The 20518-nt window shown below is 45.0% G+C and overlaps 1 protein-coding gene across 2 annotated transcripts in view; it reads left to right on the top strand.

The window, feature by feature from the left end:
- FRAS1 (Fraser extracellular matrix complex subunit 1) overlaps window positions 1-20518 on the top strand; it is a 299172-nt gene that overhangs the window by 261732 nt on the left and 16922 nt on the right. For both annotated transcript variants that reach the window (XM_043544852.1, XM_037896738.2), the window contains exons 55-68: window positions 627-873; window positions 2849-3193; window positions 3549-3709; window positions 5267-5414; window positions 6682-6887; window positions 7421-7577; window positions 8147-8347; window positions 9879-10066; window positions 11236-11511; window positions 12522-12754; window positions 13234-13394; window positions 14162-14376; window positions 18692-18842; window positions 20328-20435. In XM_043544852.1, coding sequence (XP_043400787.1) covers window positions 627-873; window positions 2849-3193; window positions 3549-3709; window positions 5267-5414; window positions 6682-6887; window positions 7421-7577; window positions 8147-8347; window positions 9879-10066; window positions 11236-11511; window positions 12522-12754; window positions 13234-13394; window positions 14162-14376; window positions 18692-18842; window positions 20328-20435 — 2797 coding nt within the window. The remainder of the gene's footprint in view (window positions 1-626; window positions 874-2848; window positions 3194-3548; window positions 3710-5266; window positions 5415-6681; window positions 6888-7420; window positions 7578-8146; window positions 8348-9878; window positions 10067-11235; window positions 11512-12521; window positions 12755-13233; window positions 13395-14161; window positions 14377-18691; window positions 18843-20327; window positions 20436-20518) is intronic.

Below are 20518 nucleotides of genomic sequence, written 5' to 3' on the forward strand. Positions count from 1 at the left end.
AGAATCTAAGGTGTTTTTGCGCCTGTAGGTGAGAGGACATTCTTTTAAAGTATGAGTTTTATGTTGACAGAGTCCCTGTAAGGGAATATTCTGCAAGACCGTGTCTAATACAGGCTTGCCTAGGTTCTGATCTCATTCATGCTGGTGTCAATCAGGAGTAACTCCATTAAAGTAAATGGAATTACTCAAGCACAAACCTAGTGTGAGGTCAGAATCAAGGGGCCTGATTCTTCAGTGCCTTTTGCCTTGTGTAATTGTTTCCCTCTGTGCAAAACACAAGCAAGAGAGCATGGTAGAGGTTTGCATTCCCTTTGTACATTTGCATTCACTGTAGGTGACTGGACAAGGGGCAGTTCAGTGAAGAACTGAGCTCAGGAGCTCCCAAGAGCTCTGATCCAAACCCCACTGAGGTCATTGGGAGTCTTTCCTTTGACTAATGGGCTTTGGATCGGGTCCCAGGAGAACAAAAGTAAAGCACAGCTCTGAAACATACCAGGACAATTAAAATTCTGTGATTATTAGCAAAGATTCAGGGCATTCGTGCTTTCCAGAGAGGAGCAGGGAGGGTTTCTGCATTTGCAGCTGCAAGCCCATATGTACACCCCTTGTTGTTCACTTCCTTGCAGGTGCAGTTTGATGAGTGGGAGGACACCAAGGCCTGCATCATTGCTATCAATGATGATGACGTCTTTGAGAACACGGAGAGCTTCACCGTGGAGCTCAGCATGCCAGCCTATGCCCTGCTGGGGGAGATCACCCAGGCCAAAGTCATCATCAACGACACAGAGGATGAACCCACTCTGCAGTTTGACAGGAAGACTTACCATGTCAACGAGAGTGCTGGCTTCCTGTCTGCACCCATTGAAAGGAAAGGTTTGTGGTATTAGATATAACAACGATGATACTAGACTAAAATAGCGCTACTCAGCACAGGAGCTAAAGCTGCTTTACCAACACTAACTAACTAAGATTTGAAATTCCATTGTATGGTGTTAGGCCCATTTTACAGACGGATAAACTGAAACATACAGCGATTAAATGACAAGGTCCTACAGTAAATCAGTGGTGGAGCCAAGAAGGCAACTTAGAAGCCCTGATCCCCAAATTCCTGCTTTCACCATTGGTCAGCACTAGAGCAGACACATAAGTTGTGAGCAATAATAGGATTTATCTCTCTAGTGCAAAATCAGTGCCTTCTGTGTCACAGGAGATAACTGTAGAACTTTCTGCTACATTCAGAGTCTTTAGTCCCATCTCTGACGTTGCTTTTGATGGTAGAATTTTAAAACATAAAAGTGTTCAGTTGGCATTTTTATTGATTGAGATGTTGGTCCCAATCCTGCAGCCTCTTGTCACAGGAGTAGAAGTACGACTAGGACTGTTTACATGAGGAAGGGTGGCAGGAATGGACCTGTTGTGCTTGTCTGGACTCAGTTTTATCTCATCTGGCTCCATTGCTCTTTGAAGCTAGCAAGCTTCCCAGCTTTTAAGCGAGTCGATCTTCCCTTCTGGTGGGCAGATATCAAAGCCCCAAAAGAGAGGAAAAAACAGGGTTCCTTCCTTTCTTTTTAAAAATGTAGCATTATCCACGGGGAAAAGGATATCTGAAAATAAAGGAAAGAGGGCAATGAGGTTGGCCTGGTTTTCCTTTATAGATTCAATAATTGAGTTTAGGCCTGCTGCCTTAGGGCCCAGTCCAGCTCCTACTGAAGACAGAAGCAAACCAGGGGATCTCTTGGCTTCTTCCCTATGTGTCGGGTGCTATGCGTCCCATGGAACACACCTGCAGTGCTGCTGCGTATAGTAGGAGATATGCCCTCTTCAATCTCTGATTTCAGGCGAGCAGCCACAGAAGGCAACAGTACTGGGGCTGGAGTTGAGTGTCCAGAGATTCAGCTGGCTAAAAATATCAAAATGTTCTTTTGAATTCATGCTAGGCCAATTTCTGTAGATGGTTAAGAACAGCAGGAGTGTCCTCCACTCTCCCCTTGCATAAATATTTTCCCCTTATTGTAGAAATTACAATGGACGATGTCTGAATTCATCCAGTGTGTCAGAAATTATTTTCCTAATAAGTTTAGGAAACTCAGTTTCTACACAAGCATTCATTTATCAGTTCAAAGGCCTCTTGGTGATTGCACACAGTGTACAAACAAGCATATATATAATCTATATTCTATACCCAACAGCAATACAGTTAGAATTACTGACCCAAATACTCTCAACAGGACGAGGCCTGAGAGGTACCTATTGCCATCATGCTATTTTCCAGAGGGGTAAGGAAAGGCACTGACAAAGAACCCCCTAGATACCTTGCTTTTTATATACTATAACAATCAAGTGATGTCATGGCTGGGTATTGGACTTTAACTAAAGCTAAATGAGGGAGTTTTAGAGCAGAACCCTGCCCCTGGCTTGGTTAAGACAAGATTCCTGGTTGAGCCCCTTTCTTTTCAAGGTTTCCTCTTTATCTCATGTTGCTGTATTTCTTTCTAACTACTAAACTGTGCATTTCTTTATAATAAATTAAACACACCAATTATTTACCGGACCTGGTGCCCAATTCCCCATGTTTTCTTTATTTCTGTTACCTCAACCCACACCTTAAATGAGATAACACTGGCACGTCCAGGAAAACTACAAGTTTAACACAAACAATCCCTCCTTCTGGTTTTGTTTTTTTTTTAATTCACATGCTTCAGGCCTATCAATTATGTTGAGATCCAAACTCAGTTTAAACCCAGAGTTCATTCAGGTCTAATGCGGGCCTATGTTCCTCCACAGCTAATGAAGCATCATATAATTTTCTGACCATAACACTTCTGTCCCCGTGGATGTTACATTGTAGGGGATGCCAGCAGCATTGTATCTGCTCTTTGCTACACCGTCTCCAAATCTGCTAAAGGCAGCAGCCTTTACGCACTGGAGTTAGGGTCCGACTTTAAGTCAAGGGGAATGTCGAATGAGAACCGTGTTATTTTGGGGCCCGGTGTCACCATGTCAACCTGTGACATCAAACTGATCGATGACAGCGAGTACGAGGAGGAGGAGGAGTTTGAAATTGCGCTGGCGGATGCCTCTAGCAATGCGCGCATAGGAAGCGTGGCTTCGGCCAAGGTGATGATCAGTGGCCCCAACGACGCCTCCACTGTGTTCCTGGGAAACGCAACTTTTACTGTCAATGAGGATGCAGGTAAGGGAGAGCAGTTATTCCGTTGGGTCTGGGCTTGTTGTCACTGTGAGATACTTGCAGTGGAAACACTGTATTACCAGTGGGTGTTGTAAAGAACTGAACCCTCCAACCAGATGTGCGCTGTGGAGGAAAAGGGCGGCAGCTATGGCACTTCCTCATCCTGCCCCACATGTTGGAGCTGAGCTTTGGTTATTACTGTCTGCAAGGCATTGTCCTTTCTGAAGTGCCATGGACAGAGTCCCATGAAGGAAAAGAGAAAGCCAACGTGATGGCTCCTATTGGCATTTCAGATGTGTTTTTTTCTCATGTCCAGCTAATTTCTAATCATGGCTTTAATATGTGTAACTGCCTCCAGGCATCATTGACATTCCAGTGATCCGGCATGGTACGGACCTCTCAACCCCCACCTCGGTGTGGTGTGCGACTCGGACTTCAGATCCACCCTCAGCCAGTCCAGGAATTGACTATATCCCCAGCTCCAAGAAAGTAGAGTTCAGGCCAGGCAGAACTGAGGAGGTATTGGACTACACACCCAGTGCTTAGATGGAGCGGATTTCAGTCTCTGTCTCTTTCTCGTACATAATCACTATACTCACTGTTTTTGAAAGTTAAATTTACTGCAGTTGTTTAGTTACAGGGGTTTGGGGACATCAGAGACATATCTATTTTTTTATAGATACAGTTGATCCCAGGTTCATGCCAATACAGCTGCATCAAGAACCATTTTAATCAAATAAAGAAAAGCATAAATGGCAGAAGGAGTTGCCACAAACGTTCCAAGCATCAGCCAAAATCAGCCTGATTTCCCATGTAAAATCCCCATTTCCAGACTGCAGGCTTTTACTGATGCATATCACACTAATCATAATTGTTTCAGTGCTACCTGGTGTTCCCCATCTGTCTGTTGTATCCAGTTATTCTCTCTTGCCATATCCTTTGATTGTAAGCTCTTTAGGGCAGGAGCCATCTTTTCATTTTGCGTGCGTAGCACCTACCACGGTGGGGTTCCAATACAAAGACGTAATATTCATTTTATAAAGCGCAGTGATACTCGGGGCCTACTGGCCAAGTCAAGTTGTTCATTTTGTCCCATTATGCCACAGAGTCTATGGAATCCTCCTCCATTTGTGGGCGGTCACAATTTGTAATGCTTAAAGAAGCTGAACTTCTGTCTGCCTGTCTTATAGTGACCAAAAATATGCTGGGCACTTCATGGGAGACATAGACAATGGTCCTGCCACAAAAATCTTACAAGGGGCTATCTTAAAAGGCACAAATGGCAATTAAGGACCATACTCCCATTGACTTCCAGTGGGAATTAGGTGCCTAACATTCACTTGTGCCTTTGAAAATCTCCTGTGCGTCTTAAAATTCTAGACATGAGGGTGACAACTTCAACAGTAAGGTGGAGCTGGGGTGAGGAAAGGGGAGGATTATAGCACAATTACTCTCCGATCGTATTGCTGAGTTACCTGCTAGGTTTGTATCGAAGCCCCAGTAGCTGAATCTGATGAGATGGAAGAATGGTCTGGTGGTTGGGGTGCTAGCCTAGGACGTGGGAGATCTCTGTTCAATGTCCTGCTCTCCCACAGACTTCCTGTGGAACGGGGGGCCAAGTCGCTTGGCCTCTCGGTGTCTTCATTCCCCATCTGTACAATGGGGATACCAGTACTGCCCTACCTCACGGGAGTATTGTGAGGCTACACACATTAAAGACAGTGAGGTGCTCTGAGACTACAGTAATGGGAGCCCTATAAGCACCTACAGTAGATAGATGCATCCGCCATTTTGGATTAATATAAATCTAGTCAAATCAAGTTAACATTCTGGTTGAAGAAGGTTCAGCTGAAAGAATCTCTCCAGGATAAAGGTAGAGCCTTACTCTTTGATACAGTGTGCGTTATATGTGAAGACCATAGTATTTGCATGAACTGTTGCTGTTTGTGCACCTAGAAGAGCCCACATTTAGTGACGTTACTCAGGTCACCTGAGGATGAATCCCAGGGTATTTTCTCTTTCTCGCCAAAGGAGGATAACAGGTTTTATAATCTGGTTCTTTTACTTTTCCTCTAGTACTGCACCTTGACAATCCTGGACGATGCCCAGTACCCAGTGATTGAAGGGCTGGAGACGTTTGTTGTATACCTAAGCTCACCCCATGGGGCTGAATTGACCAAACCTTTCCAAGCTATAGTGGCCATTAATGACACCTTCCAAGATGGTAAGCTATACAGTGAATCTATATCGAATCCATTCTAGCTCCGTCCTTTACATATTTCCCTCGTGTACTATGAGAAATTGGAAAACACCCGGGATGCGTTTGATGACATCACACAACACATTCCATGTCACCTGTCCTTCATAGTTTCTCTCCCTAGTTTCTTTGTCCTCAAGGAATTAAGCTCGGTGGAAGTGCAAAATAAAATTCCTATTTTCTTCTCCCATGTGGGGCCAGACTTCGTCACCCTTGCTCACTGTGAGTAGTGTCTTTTCCGTTGTATGGTCCCATTGAAATCACTCATGCCTCATGAGAAGTCAGGCACTATTCAGCATGGGTATGGGCATGAGAATCTGGCCCTTTTTTTAGCAGCTGGGTTGAAGCTTACATGTATTAATTTCAACTCGCAGTATTTTTCCTCCCTCCTGTGTTTTAAACGTGATCCTGACCTCTGTGATTTTCTCCCTGGGAGGTACCTGCTTGCTAAAGAAATGCATCAGTCACATAACCCCAGAAAAACTGCTCTGTAATAACCTGTCATTATCTCTGCTCCTGAACCGTCTGCTGAGACTTGCCCTCTTGGCGTCAGGCTTTTTCTATCCCTAGCCACAGAAGATGTTATGATTGCAATAGTGCCCTAAGAACAGTAACCTATCTAAGTATTACCCATTCTTCGTAAGTATCCCCAGCATACAGTACGCGTGCTGCTCAGACACATATACCTTAGGGCAGTGGTTCCCAAACTTGTTCCGCCGGTTGTGCAGGGAAAGCCCCTGGCAGGCCGGTTCAGTTTGTTTGGTCTGCAGGTTCGGCCGATCGCGGCTCCCAGTGGCCGCGGTTCACTGCTCCAGGCCAATGGGAGCTGCTGGAAGCGGGGCGGACAAGTGGCAGAACAAGTTTGGGAACCACTGCCTTAGGGCATGGCTAGTTCTCCAGTATGTGCAGAACAGGTGGCTACCTCAGGCAACAAAATATTAGGGAAAGCAAAATGTTCAGTAACTTTTTGTGTGGGTGACGGAGGGTTGGTAGGATGAGAGATTTGCTTCTTTAGCAAGAGCAACAGAATCTCCAGTTCCCAGTGGGAGCAATGATCAGCTGCTTGGTTAAAGTCAAGAATACTCTTCGTGAGCACAGTTGACTATCTAAACTGACATCTCACTGCACGACTGTCAGCCCCACCTGGTACTTCTTCGATACATTGCATGCCTGCTTTGGCCGCTGTTTAGCTTTTATCACAGTAAAGGTGTGGATGTTGTTGTGCCCCCTGCAGTACCCAACATGCAGTTTGGCAAGGACTTGTACGTTGTGAAGGAGAAGGAGGGTGTCCTGCACATTCCCATCATCCGCACCGGAGACCTGAGCTATGAGTCCTCCGTCAGGTGCTACACCCGCAGCCAGACAGCAGCAGTCATGGAAGACTTTGAGGAGAGGAGAAATGCGGAGGAGTCTCGCATCACTTTTTTGAAAGGGGAGAAGGCGAGTTAAACCTAACTGGGTTGGGGGAGAACCAAGAACAATCAGCAGAATAGGTTTTGAAAAGCTGGATGTTCTCTTGGGCACTCTGTTGTTCAGTGGCTTTACCAGACCCCCTTTCTCAGAAGTAATATTTCAGCTGCTTTGGATTAGCTATTGTTACTGTTCTGGAATTAAAAGATGAGTCCATGGAGAATCTGCATTTAACACTAAATATTAGTTAACACATAAAAAGCAAGTGTTAGGTATCAATAATATTTAGCATTACAGCTAGTGCTTTTTGATTAGATAGTCTTGGAATACACACAAGGACCAGCTGTAGTGAGTAAGAAGTGCCATTTTTCCACAGCCGCTTTTCATCATATAGCTGCACTTTGATGTCCACGCAGAGTTTCTAAGCCTTCCTTCATCATACCTAGCATTTAACACTGTGGTGTTAAATGCTAGGTAGTGAAGAAACACTAATCTTCCATTAAATTCAGAGGAATTATTTGTGTTAGTTGCTAGTCTTTAACTGATGATGTATTTGGCTGTAGGTGAAGAACTGCACTGTCTATATCAATGATGACTCTGCATTTGAACCAGAGGAGCAATTCCAGATCTATCTTGGCAGTCCCCTTGGAAACCACTGGAGCGGAGCTAGAATCGGAAAGAATGACATGGCCACCATTACTGTCTCCAATGATGAAGATGGTAAGAGAGAATGGGCTACATTAGGAACTAGATGGAGCAGGTACAATTCCAGGGCAGTCAGTGGAATTTACACCAGGTCTGAATGTTAGCCATTATATGTAAACTGCCTCGAATTAAATGGTTGACTTGTTGATCAGTGCTCCATTATATTGTATTAATTCACATTTAAAGTTGATTCTGAATCTCATGTTAGCGGTACGCTGTGGCACATAGATAAAGGACCACTAGTGCTAGACAAAACGTAGAGTTAGTGTATTTGGAAAGGTCAGGTAAGGCAGCCTACCTGTCTGCTGGGAGGGCAATCTGAAGGAATGACTGCCAAGCTTACTGTATGGCTCCTGGCCCCAGCAGAGTGTCAGAGAGCCATGTCTAGGCTCTAGGCTCCGCCCCTGTATGTCAGGAGTGCCTCTTAAACGTCACTCTGATGTGCGGAATAATGTTGATGGGTTTTAAAAGGAGCTATGTCAATTCAGCCTTGGCTGCTGGAAAGCTTACTGTGGTGCAAATCATTTTGAGGCTACTAGAGTTGCTACAGATATGTGTTTCTGTTCTTCATACCATTTCTCTAGCCCCCACCATTGAGTTTGAAGAGACTGCATACCAAGTACGGGAGCCTCCAGGCCCTGAGGGCCTTGCTATTCTAAACATCAGGGTGCTCAGAAGAGGGGACCAGAACAGGACCTCAAAGGTCCGCTGCAGCACCCGTGATGGCTCAGCCCAGTCCGGAGTCGATTACTATCCAAAGAGTCGAGTCCTCAAGTTCAGCCCTGGTAAAGGATACTTGGAATTGAATTATGAGGTGGAGGGATTACTCAGTGACATTTAACACAGGCCAAAACAAATTAAAATGAAAGGAAAATGTGCAAGTAATTTACACAACAATGCTCTGTGTGGGGGATTTTCAAAAGCATTTGGCATTGGCCCAACTCTGCTCCCATTGAAGCCACTGTGTGTGTCTTGTTTTTCATGGGTGTATGATTTCATATATAAGCTAAAACATGAGCTACACCAACCCCCTCTAATGTATTTATGCTTTGGGGTTTGTTCTAGACACACACACTGCAGTTATATTTGATGCAGCATTTATAATAGGAAACACCTATGTCATCCTTTCAATAATCTTTCACAGGGTGGGTTATATTTACTTTTCCCAAATCAGTCATAAGCCTCAGAGGAATTCTTTAAGTATGTTGGAGAGACCACAAAAAGCAGTCAAACATGATGTTTTGACAGAGCACACACTGGGGATGTCAGGGTTCTCTCCACTTCCCCTGCAGGCAGCTGAGAAAAATAAAAACTGAAAAACAGTGGAGGTGGGGAATTGAGATTCCCACTGGAGGAGAGCATCACTTTTCTGCTGGTGCCAAACCACATTCCTCCTCACGCCCTTCTGCATACAGTGGACGCTCACACTGCATACAAAGTGTGAGTGAGCAGGGAGTGATGAATAAGGAGACAGAAAGTTGGCCTAGCCTGTGTGCTCACAGGGATTACCTGCCTTTGAACAGATTGGAAGGCCTTCCCCAACCACAACACCTTTCATGTTTGGTACCATGGAGTACGCGAATCCCATATTTCATCCCTTCACAACACCCTTGCTGGGTGACAAGGGTTTTTTGTATTAAACTATAAATGTTCTGCATAAGGTTTTAGCCAGGCAGTTGCCATTAAAGTCAGTAGAAATCCCCTGGCTACAACCCTGCCTTCTGCTATGGCCGAAATCCTGCTACGGTGTAACCCTTCTTCCTGCTACGATGATGAAGTTTGAGAATGAGAGTGATTGTAAGAGAGAGAATATTGCCAGTTGACAGCTAACAATACAGATTCCTCAAGGAGCCTGTGTATACAGGAGTTCTGCAGAAACCCCTCAAGATCCTACAAGATAACTCAAACCATGCCCCACGGGTCCAACAGCAGTAGCTCTGCATGTTAGAGCCAAAGAGTTAAAACAGAGACACTAGTAACAGAGATGGGATATGTTTTGGATCATAGATTTTTATTACAGTCAGCTAATATAAGACAGGCACTGTTAATCCTCATATAGCATCTGCTTGTAAGTCTGCCAGATGATCAATCGGACCAGTCGTTTTAGGTGGAGTTTTATTTATGACTTATTTATTTATCTATCCTGGCTGGAAGGTGCTAAATCATTAGAGTTCAGATAAAACCTGTAATGTGTATTTTATCATAATGTTTCAATGATCCTGACCTGAGGCAGCTATGCAGTGTTTTATGGGAGCTGTTAAGGTAATGTCAGATGATATATCAGGTTCTCTGTTTCTCTCGTGTTCATTCATGTAGGGGTGGACCACATCACATTTAAGGTGGAGATCCTGTCTAACGAAGACCGGGAGTGGCATGAGTCCTTTTCTGTGGTGCTGGGTCCAGATGATCCAGTGGAAGCTGTTCTTGGGGATATCACCACTGCAGTAGTCACTATTCTGGATCAGGAAGCAGCAGGGAGCCTTATTTTACCAGCACCTCCCATTGTAAGTAGCAAAACGTGAATGATGTAAGTTAGTGGTACGGGAGAACCTACAGAAAAGCAAAAGCACACTGGGCTTGCCTGCACTAGAATGTGCAGGCCTGTGAAGCCAAGGCCTTTTAAAAAGCTAGTGTGGAGACTCCCGAATGCTTGATCTAGGCTACAGATAGTTGTGGCTAAGCGGACCCCCTGTTCATGTGACCAGTTAATTCAAGGTTAAAACTCTAGTGTAGACACGCCCTCTGTAGTCACAGCATTCCTCTTTGGACCAGCAGAGGCTCAGGGTAAATTGATACTGGTATTGCAGGTGGTGTGGGAGGCAGGCAAGGCAGTGAATAGGAGAACAGGCTGCATAATGGTTCTTCACCCACTTCACAGAGGCATGGGCCCATGCTTTCCTGCCATTTGAACTGTGGCATGACTGAAGAGACATAGTTGCTTATGTTAAGGTGAGATGGGCTGGAGATTGCCAAGGCAAAAATGGCAGATAATAAGGTAGTAGTATGGGAAAGTCCCACTTAACTAAGCTATTATCATAAGGTAGGAACCTTTCTAGTGGGCAAATCACTTGTAGATGTCTGAGTCTGCTACCACCTCCAAGCTAATGGAGCTTGTCCTTTTGCCTAAGTTGTAGGGGCTTATGCTTTTAGATCCAGAATTCCTGGGTTTATTTCCCTCAAACACGGAAGTTGTTACACTGGCACTGCCCTTAGTTTGGGCAAAAGACGGTACATGGACTGACATGTTCCTTGTGTGCTTCAGCATCCAAAATAATATCAAATACAATTATGTTGGTAGCATCCCACTCACCTTTTACTGCAGAGAGCCTAAATGATATCTGAGCTAGAATGCGAACAGCTGGGCAGATGTAGGACTTGGGTTGTTTCTCTTCTGAGGGACATGGCTGCAATTCAGGTACTGGATGTGTTCCATAATGTAGGATTTAGTATTTTAATAGCATAGGATGCTCCAATATGCTGATAGCGCTAAGCATTCCTGCTGAGTCCACACACCTCTCTCCTTCCCTGTAATCCTCAGTGGGATTTATGAAGTAAAATAAATACAGTGCACCGGTAACAAGGTTTGGAAATTGAGGAAACAGGCAGCCCAGCCCTTGTTTCATGTGTCTTTCCCTCAGTTTCTGGTGAAAGCTGGTGTATTGCATTGCTGCAGGTGGTCACCCTGGCAGACTATGACCATGTGGAGGAAGTAACTAAAGAGGGTGTAAAGAAATCCCCTTCTCCAGGCTACCCACTGATCTGTGTAACGCCTTGTGATCCTCACTTCCCCAAGTACTTAGTCATGAAGGAGCGCTGTGATGAGGCCGGGATCAACCAGTCTTCAGTACAGTTCAACTGGGAGGTGGCAACCCCCACTGATGGGAATGGGGCCAGATCACCCTTTGAAACAATTTCGGACAATACGCCGTTCACTAGCATCAACCACATGGTACGTGACTGTGTACAGTAGCGCAAGAGGGTGTGGATTGCGCATAACAGTACATGGTGAGTGTTGTGGGGCTCAAAGCACATCCTTGAAGCATTTGCTGTTTTGAGATTCTAGGTCAGTAGAATATCAGTTCTTGAAGAACCATTAACTAAGTTGAGTAATGTGTGTATATTTCACACCCATCCAGCCACCCACAAAGCCCCCAGCTTCATTAAGAGAACATTATTAAGGATGCAAAGTCCAGCACACAAAAGTTAAGATGTGCCAGAAATAAGGTTGCCTGTGCAACCTTAATTCAGCCTGCTGGTGCATATGCATTATGATACAGTCTTTAATTCCCTGATCAATAGGACCCCTGCCTCATTCGGTGCACAGGACGGATGGTGCTCACTGAATGAAAACCCATTCAATATTTTGTTTTATTCTGGTTGTTTAACGGGTGGCCCTAGGCATTATTTACTGCACAGTATTCAAACCCTTCTCTGAAGACAATTATTAATTTCCTTCCGGACATTTCCACGGTGCTCCTCACAAGAACATGAAAGTGCTTCACAAACATGAATGAATCTATTTTCTGTGAAGTTGAGGGGGAGGGGGATGGCATTATCCCCATTTTACAGAAGGGATACTGAGGTAGAGAGAGATCAAGGTCAGAAGTTTCCACTAATTTTGCATGCCCAACTAAGAGCCCTAGGACCTGACTTTGAGAGTCCTTAGCAGTACATTGTAAGTCCTAGGGAACAGGGACCATCTCTTTGTTCTGTGTTTGTAGAACACCTAGCGCAATGGGGTCCTGATGGCTAGCAGCCTCAGGCACTACGGTAATATAAATAAATTGATAATGATAATCCATAATAACAACAGACCACTTCGTATATTCAGCCACTGCTCCCACTGACTTCGTTGCAGTTGTGAGTGCTCAGCACTTCTGCAAATCAGCCCTTGCATGTTGGGGCGGGCCTGGTTTTGCCTTTTACATGCATGCAAACCGTTTTCCTCATTACTCCCAGGTGCTGGACAGCATTTACTTCAGCCGGCGGTTCCATGTGCGCTGTGTGGCAAAAGCCATAGACAAGGCCGGGCATGTGGGGACCCCACTGAGAAGCAACATAGTTACCATAGGGACCGACAGTGCCATTTGTCATACTCCTGTGGTAGCTGGAACGGGCCGAGGATTCCAGGCTCAGTCGTTCATTGCCACTCTGAAGTATCTGGATGTCAAACACAAGGAACATCCCAACAGGTATAAGCCTGGAAATGGGCACTCACCTGACCATGATTCTGGTCTTCCAGGGGTTTAACGGTTTAATTCATGTTTTTACATACAAAACAAACAGAACAGAAAAAGATGGATGTGTTTAAGAAATGAGGTCTCTTTTGTATATCATGAACTGGCTCTCTTCCCCCCCATCCCCCCAACCCCTCCTCATATTTAATAGTGAAGGGATGCAGCAAGCATTCATATAATTGCCTCTGGAGTCATGCCTTACTCCTTGAGTTAGAAACACTGTAGTCAGTGGGTCTATATCAAGGAATACAGTGCTACTCAACATCAGCAAGGAAATTCAGCCCTAAATAAATATAACACCAGTGAATTCAAACTTGTACTCTGAGCTGTTGACCAGACGGTAGCTATGTGCTGTGTAAACTGATACAATATGTACCCCGTTTGTGAACAATTTTTGCATAAACAGCTGTTTCTGCTTATTTATTCTGTTCTAGAATCCATATTTCAGTGCAAATCCCGCACCAGGATGGAATGCTGCCTCTCATCTCGACTATGCCTCTGCACAACCTGCACTTCCTCTTATCCGAGTCCATCTACAGACACCAGCATGTCTGCTCAAACCTGGTCACCATCAGGGACCTGCAGGGCATCTCGGGTAAGCTTTAAAGCAAGCGATTGCTTTGTAAATGAAAAAGGAAACATGTACAGATGGTAAGCTCTTTAAGGCAAGGACCTAGCGTACTATTGGCACTATATAATTAATAATATTGAGATATCAATATGCAGTAGAGTTGCTACATTTGAGGGAGATAAATGGGGAGGAATGCACTGAGCAGGTCATTTCCCCTTTCCTGTATATGTTCTGTGACAGGTCTTTATCAGGGTACACAGTGAGCGCCTGTGCTTCATTCTGCCTTGTGGCACAGAAAGCAGCATCAGCAAACGACTCATGTGGAAGGGACGCCATGAGCCAAGGAAAAAATCCAAAACTTGTCTTTAAAAATTAGTTTAAGCTACCTGGCACTGCAAACACTCTAATGCACAAGACAGAATTGTATGTTCATTGCATGGTGTCACTATAGGGCAGAGTTAAGGTTGTTTGGATGCCCTAACTGTGCGTTTTCAGACATTAACACGTTTGGATATTTTAGAAGTTTAACCTTAGCCCTGAGTTTCCTGACTTTATAATATTTGGTTCTAGAATAAATGCAACATCCCTGTTAGTTTTTACCTTTATGTTATTTATATGGATTCAGCCTTAACTCCAGTTTAACATAGCGAAAAGTGCCTCTGAGCAGTACTGTAATAAAAATCATCATCTCAGTATATATCCGATACCTCATCTGATAATTAAAATGTTATGTCAGTATCTAGAGTTCCTTAATTCACAGAGATATGTCTCCTTTTGTTTCCTAATTCCAGAAGCGGGATTCCTGGATGAAGTGACGTATGACAGCATCATTCTGGGTCCTGGATATGACCGTCCATACCAGTTTGATCCCACCGTGAGAGAACCAAAGACAATCCAGCTCTACAAACACCTCAATCTGAAGAGCTGTATTTGGACCTTTGATGCATACTATGACATGACAGAATTAATCGATGTCTGTGGGGGATCTGTAACTGCTGACTTCCAGGTGAGGGTTCATTTCCAAAAGACTTGGGCCCAATCCAGACCTCTTTACTCAGGCAGAAGTCCTATAGCAGTAAATATTCGTTGAGCGTGCCTTCCATCCCACGGAATCAGTACACATTTGATTTTCCCCTGGCTATTATTTAAGGCAGAATGGTACATCATGAAATGTACTTGGCTCTTTTATTTTGATAAGAATGGTATTGTTTTAATTATATTATTCCATCATATGCTAGAGACTATACTGTAAATGTTTCAAGTGTAATATTGTATTGGTAATATGAAAATTCATGACTGTCTCTGCTATTAACTATTTTGGACCAGATTCTCAGCTGGTGTAAATCAGCATTGAATTCAGTGGATATATGTTAATTCACCCGTGCTGAGAATTTTGCCCTCTGTGAATAGTGGAGTGAGCTCTCAGGAATTTTTTGAGATTTCTCAAATTTGCAGAAGAGCACAGTGAGAGTAATAATGTAGCATAAAATAATGGCTTGTGTGTATGAGTACCACTGCCCTCTACTGGTTGCAATATGTATAACCAATATATTATAAGTTTCAGAGTAGCAGCCCTGTTAGTCTGTATTCGCAAAAAGAAAAGGAGTACTCGTGGCACCTTAGAGACTAACACATTTTTTTGAGCATAAGCTTTCGTGAGCTACACCTCACTTGCATCTGATGAAGTGAGCTGTAGCTCACGAAAGCTTATGCTCAAAAAAATGTGTTAGTCTCTAAGGTGCCACAAGTACTCCTTTTCTTTTTGCAATATATTATAATAACTCAGACTGGCTCATGTATTTACTGACTGAGCAAGCAGAGCTGCTCTTTTAATGTACTGAATAGAGACTTGCGTTTGTAGAGCTGAAATCATGATTCACAGTACCTCGTGCGCACAGTTAGCTTATGTGGTGGAGGCCAGGTATTATTCCAGACACATACCCGTACATTTATACTGCACACAGAGCGAGGGTACATGCATATAAAGATAAAGACATGTTCGTAGACTCAGCTTTGACTAACGCTAGTGTTTTCGGTGAGTGAGGAACAGCTTTGTATTTACATAATGTTCTTTCAGCAGAACAGGGGGAGGGAGGTATTTTTCATTTCTCAAATGATAATCAGGAAAAGACTTTCTTTATTCACATGGGCAAACTCATTCATCATTTTAGTGACAGTTACTTTTATTCCAGTATTTTTTGAAAACCAGCAACGTCGGTGATGATCCACTGAGCTGTTATCTTTATACATGCCCATTTCATGTATTAAAATACAGTTATCAGGAGGTCTCGAGTGGTTCATAGGCTTTCAACTGACCCTCGGCACATCACTCAATTTGCCTGCTTTAGACAATTATAGAGAGATTTTTAACAGCAATAAATGCTGACCTAACTTTGTTCCTATTTAAGTCAATGGATCAAATTACCGTTGACTTCAGGGAGAACAGAGAGAGGCCAACATTGAGCATTTATCACAATCTTGGCTTTAATAATTATAAATGCTACTTATTTCTTTATTATGCAAATCAAGAAAACTATTTGTCTGTTAAACTCTTGAGTCAAACTTTTTTTTATCTGTAAGTATTTTCTTACTGCCTGAAAATCTTAAATAAGATCCTAGACAAATTACAATATTTTCTTTTTCAAAACATCTGCTGCAATCAAAGTTTCAAGCACTTAAAAAAGAGCTTTCATCAACTCCACCTGTGTACATTTGCCTCCATACTATGAATTGGTAAACAAAGAAAAATACCTATTTAATACTACACCAGAATGGCAGTGTGCAAGAAGATGTACTGTGAAGAGAGAAAAAACGGCTTTGTGTAAAGATACAGTACATGAAATGGGCACGTGTAAAGATAGGTATAATATGATATCTTTATACCTTGCCCATTTCATACACAAAAATCCAGTTACAAGGGAGTCTTGAATGGTTTGTAGGCACGCTATAATTGTCTGTGCACCAAGAGGGAGGACTAGACAAGCTTCCCCCCTCCCAACCATACTTGTTCATTATTCAGCAATAATCATAGAAAAGCAGGACTGGAAGGGACCTCAGAAGGTCATCTAGTCCAGTCCCCTGCACTGAGGCAGTATTAGGTGTTATCTAGACCAGCTTTTCTCAAACTAGGGTCTGTGGACCCCGGGGGTCCCTAAGGGTACCCCAGTGGTTCCCCAGGCCCCACTGATCAACTCCTCCCTCTCCCTCTCTCACCTCCCCCCCCTCCCTCCCAGTGCCGGCTGCACGCTAAAATCGGGGCGAAGGCGGGCTTCCTACCTGTTCCGCGCGCTGCCCCCACCCCGAGTGATGACACCGCAGCTCCCATTGGCCGGAAACTGCAGCCAATGGTAGCTGCAGGGGCAGTGCTTCCGGGCAGGGGCAGCGTGCAGAGACCCCCTGGCCTCTCTGCCTAGGAGTCACTGCCAGAGGGTTGTGCTGGTCGTTTCTGGGAGCCACCCGAGGTAAGCACTGCCCAGCCGGAGCCCTCACCCCATCCCGTACCCCAACCCCCTGCCCCAGCTCAGAGCCCCCTCCTACACTCCCTCCCAGAGCCCACACCCCTCATTCATTCAAACCCCCTACCCCAGTCCAGAGCCTTCACCCAAACTCCCTCCCAGACCCTGCACCCCTTCCCACAGCCAAACTCCCTCGCAGAGCCCACACCCCGCATCCACTCCTGTACCCTAACCCCCTGCCCCATCCTGGTGAAAGTGAGTGAGGGTCGGGGAGAGTGAGCGATGGAGGGAGGATGGATGGAGTGAGCGGGGCGTCTGAAGGGGCGGAGCAAGGGCTGAGCTGGGGAAGGCTTGGGGGGGTCCCTGAAAATTTTTAAATCAAAATGAGGGTCTTTGGGTTGCTAAAGTTTGAGAACCGCTGATCTAGACCATTTTGTCCAACCTGTTCTTAAAAACCTCTAAAAACAGAGATTCCACAGCACCCTTAGATAATTTGTTCCAGTGCTTAACCACCCTTACAGTTAGGAAGTTTTTGCTAATGTTTAATCTAAATCTCCCTTCCTTCAATTTAAGTCCATTGCTTCTTGTCCTGTCCCTATTACAGTGGTTCCCAAACTGGGGTTCGCAGAACGTTGCAGGGGGTTTGCCAGAAAAATTTCACTCATGGCGACCAGAGGACCCCAGGCATTGGAAGCAGCAGGTGGGACCTGCTGGGCAGGGCAGACAGCCCGAGCCCCAGGGAGAGCAGGGCCGGGCAGTTGGGGCTGGCAGCCCGAGCCCTGCCCCCGTCAGCAGAGGAGCCGGCAGCCCAAACCCCAGGGAGCACGGGGCCGGGCAGTTGGGGCTGGCAGCCCAAGCACCGGCAATCAGCGGGACCTGCAGCCCGAGCTCAGTGGAGCTCAGCTGACCGGGGCGGTCAACGGGGTCCAGCAGCAGGAGCCCCATGGAGTGCGGAGGAAATTTAAACTTAAATCCCTGGAAATACTCATTTTTAGTAGGGGGTTCACGACATTTCACAATTTCGTGAAAGGGATTCGCGGGCTGTTAAAGTTTGGGAACCACTGCCCTATCGGATAAGGAAGACAATTTTTCACCCTCCTCTTTATAACAACCTTTTATGTATTTGAAGACTGTTTTCATGTCCCCCCTCAGTCCTCTTTTCCAGACTAAACTCAGTTTTTTCAGTCTTTCCTTTATAAGGTCATATTTTCTAGCCCTTTAATCATTTTTGTTGCTCTTCTCTGCACTTTCTCCAACTTGTCCACATCTTTCCTGAAATGTGGTGCCCAGAACTGGACACAATACTCCAGCTGAGGCCTTATTAGTGCTGAGTGGAGTAGAAGAATTATTTCTCTTGTCTTGCTTACCACACTCCTGCTAATGCATCCCAGAATATTTGCTTTTTTTTTTGCAGCAGTATTACATTGTTGACTCATATTTAGTTTGTGATCCACTATAACCTCCAGATTCTTTTCTGCAGTACTCCTGCCTAGGCAGTCATTTCCCATTTTGTATTTGTGCAATTGATGATTCCTAATGTATCACCCTTACGGGCGCAGGGAAGCAAGACCTTACAATGCCTTAGAAATACTGCATCCTCCCTTTGTACATCCTACATGTAGGACATCCATGATTCTCCTTGTGGAAAGAGGTAGCCTGGCATCCACATGGCACAAAATCCAGACCCATGGGAGAAGAATTCTATGAATGCTGCTCTGACTTTTTGCTATTTCTGTGGCAGCTCTGAGTGTATAGGGTTTACTAGTTACAATAAATCTACAAAGCATTGTTATGAACTGGTCCCAGTATCTTTCACACACCCCGCCCCCAAAAAAATCCATAACCATCTTTTTGTTTGATTGACAGGTGCGAGATTCTGCCCAGTCCTTCCTGACAGTCCATGTTCCTCTCTATGTGTCCTACATTTATGTGACCGCACCAAGAGGCTGGGCTTCTCTCGAACATCACACAGAGATGGAATTTTCCTTCTTCTATGACACTGTTCTCTGGAGAACAGGTAGATGGCACATTTTTCCTCTTTTCTCAGCTGTTACTGCGGTCCTCACGTTGGGCATAACTTGCTGAAGCACATGGGAGTTCTGTCTGAGTTAGGACACATGGGATCAGACCCTTAAATTGTAAATATTTAGCAAAGGGGAGTTGTCCTTCACGTTCTTAGCTCTGTCTGTTAACAAACGAAACTGCCTTCAGTGAGTCGTAGAAATTGTAGCTGGAAAAGACCTATTGGGTCATCTAGCCCTTTCACTGTCCTGGCAAGATTGTTCACTGGGATATACTTTTTAGTGCTTTCTCCAGCTCTCTTTGAAATTATTCAAATGTTGGTGCTTCCTACCACAGTCTGGCAGATCTCACCATTTGGAATTTTTTCCCAGTAGTTGGTCCAAACTGACTTTTGTTCAATTACTGTCAGGTATAAACTCTGCACAGTCTCTCTCCTTTTTTGATCAGTACACCAAAGAACCGACACCTGTCTGTAGTCATCTTGTGCGTGAGCCATCCTTTCTATTTAGTCAAGCTGTCCGTATTCCTTTTAATTTCCCTCCAGTTTCCCCCTCTCCTTGAAACCTGTGCTTGTGGTGAGTAGGGCAAGAATTCTGTTTTGCAAAACATGCTGAGGTTTCAGGATTTGTTTTCATTCTGCGCCAGAACAAAACCAAGAGCTTTCTAAAAAAATGTTTAAAAACCCATGAGAGCGCGCGCCACTGCAAAGTAGCCAGCGATCTGAATCAAGCTGAGCAGGGACTTGTATCTGCGTCTCCCACAGGCTATTCTGGGCTGTGTCTCTCTCATTTTGACCAGAAAATCCATCCTGATATGTTTAGACAAATAGGAATTTTCCAATGAGAAACGTTTCATCCAATGTTCCCTCTAATTTTTTATATCCATGTGCAGAATGAATTTTGTTATGTGCACCAATATGGAGGTGATGTGTAGCGGGGGAGGGGCTGAGGGGTTCAGAGTGTGGGAGGGGGCTCACGGTTGGGGCAGAGGGTGGGGTGCAGGGGCTGAGGGCTCTGGGGTGGGGCCGGGGATGAGGGGTTTGGAGTGCAGGCTACCCCGGAACTGCAGCGTGGAGAGAGGACTCCCCCCGACCCTCTCTGCCACAGCAGCCCAGGGCTGGGGGAGAGGTGCCCCGCCCCGGCTGCGGCAGCTCCGAGGCTGGGGCCTAGGGAGAGGTGCCTCTCCCTGTCTGCACGGCCCTTGATAGCCTGCTGCATGGCCGCATAGCTTAGAGGTAACTTAGGTTTCATCAATAAATTTCCGACCAGCTGAAGCGGAGACCCCAACCCTGCAGCCCTCCCAGGAGTAGTCTCGGTACTCACATTGAGTAAGAGCTGCAAGGATTGGGCCCTGGATGTGTATTATCAGATTCTCTACCTCTGGAATACATGCTGGTGATGTAAATTCGTTCGTTGCAAGCAGATGTTCTAGACAGTCCCCTTGCTGTTACATTCACTTTCTCCTTGATCTGGCCATACAGGGATTCAGACAGACAGTGTTCTCTCCGCCAGGCTGCAAATAATAAGGATCTATATCCGAGAGGATGGCCGGCTGGTTATTGAGTTCAAGACCCATGCCAAATTCAGAGGTAAGAGTGTTATCTTTGATTTAGAACATCATACAAATATTGATTGGTCCTGAGGACAGTGATGATAAAGTTCTAGGATTGTT

Source organism: Chelonia mydas, chromosome 4 (genome assembly GCF_015237465.2).
Source record: "Chelonia mydas isolate rCheMyd1 chromosome 4, rCheMyd1.pri.v2, whole genome shotgun sequence".
Classification (NCBI taxonomy): domain Eukaryota; kingdom Metazoa; phylum Chordata; order Testudines; family Cheloniidae; genus Chelonia; species Chelonia mydas.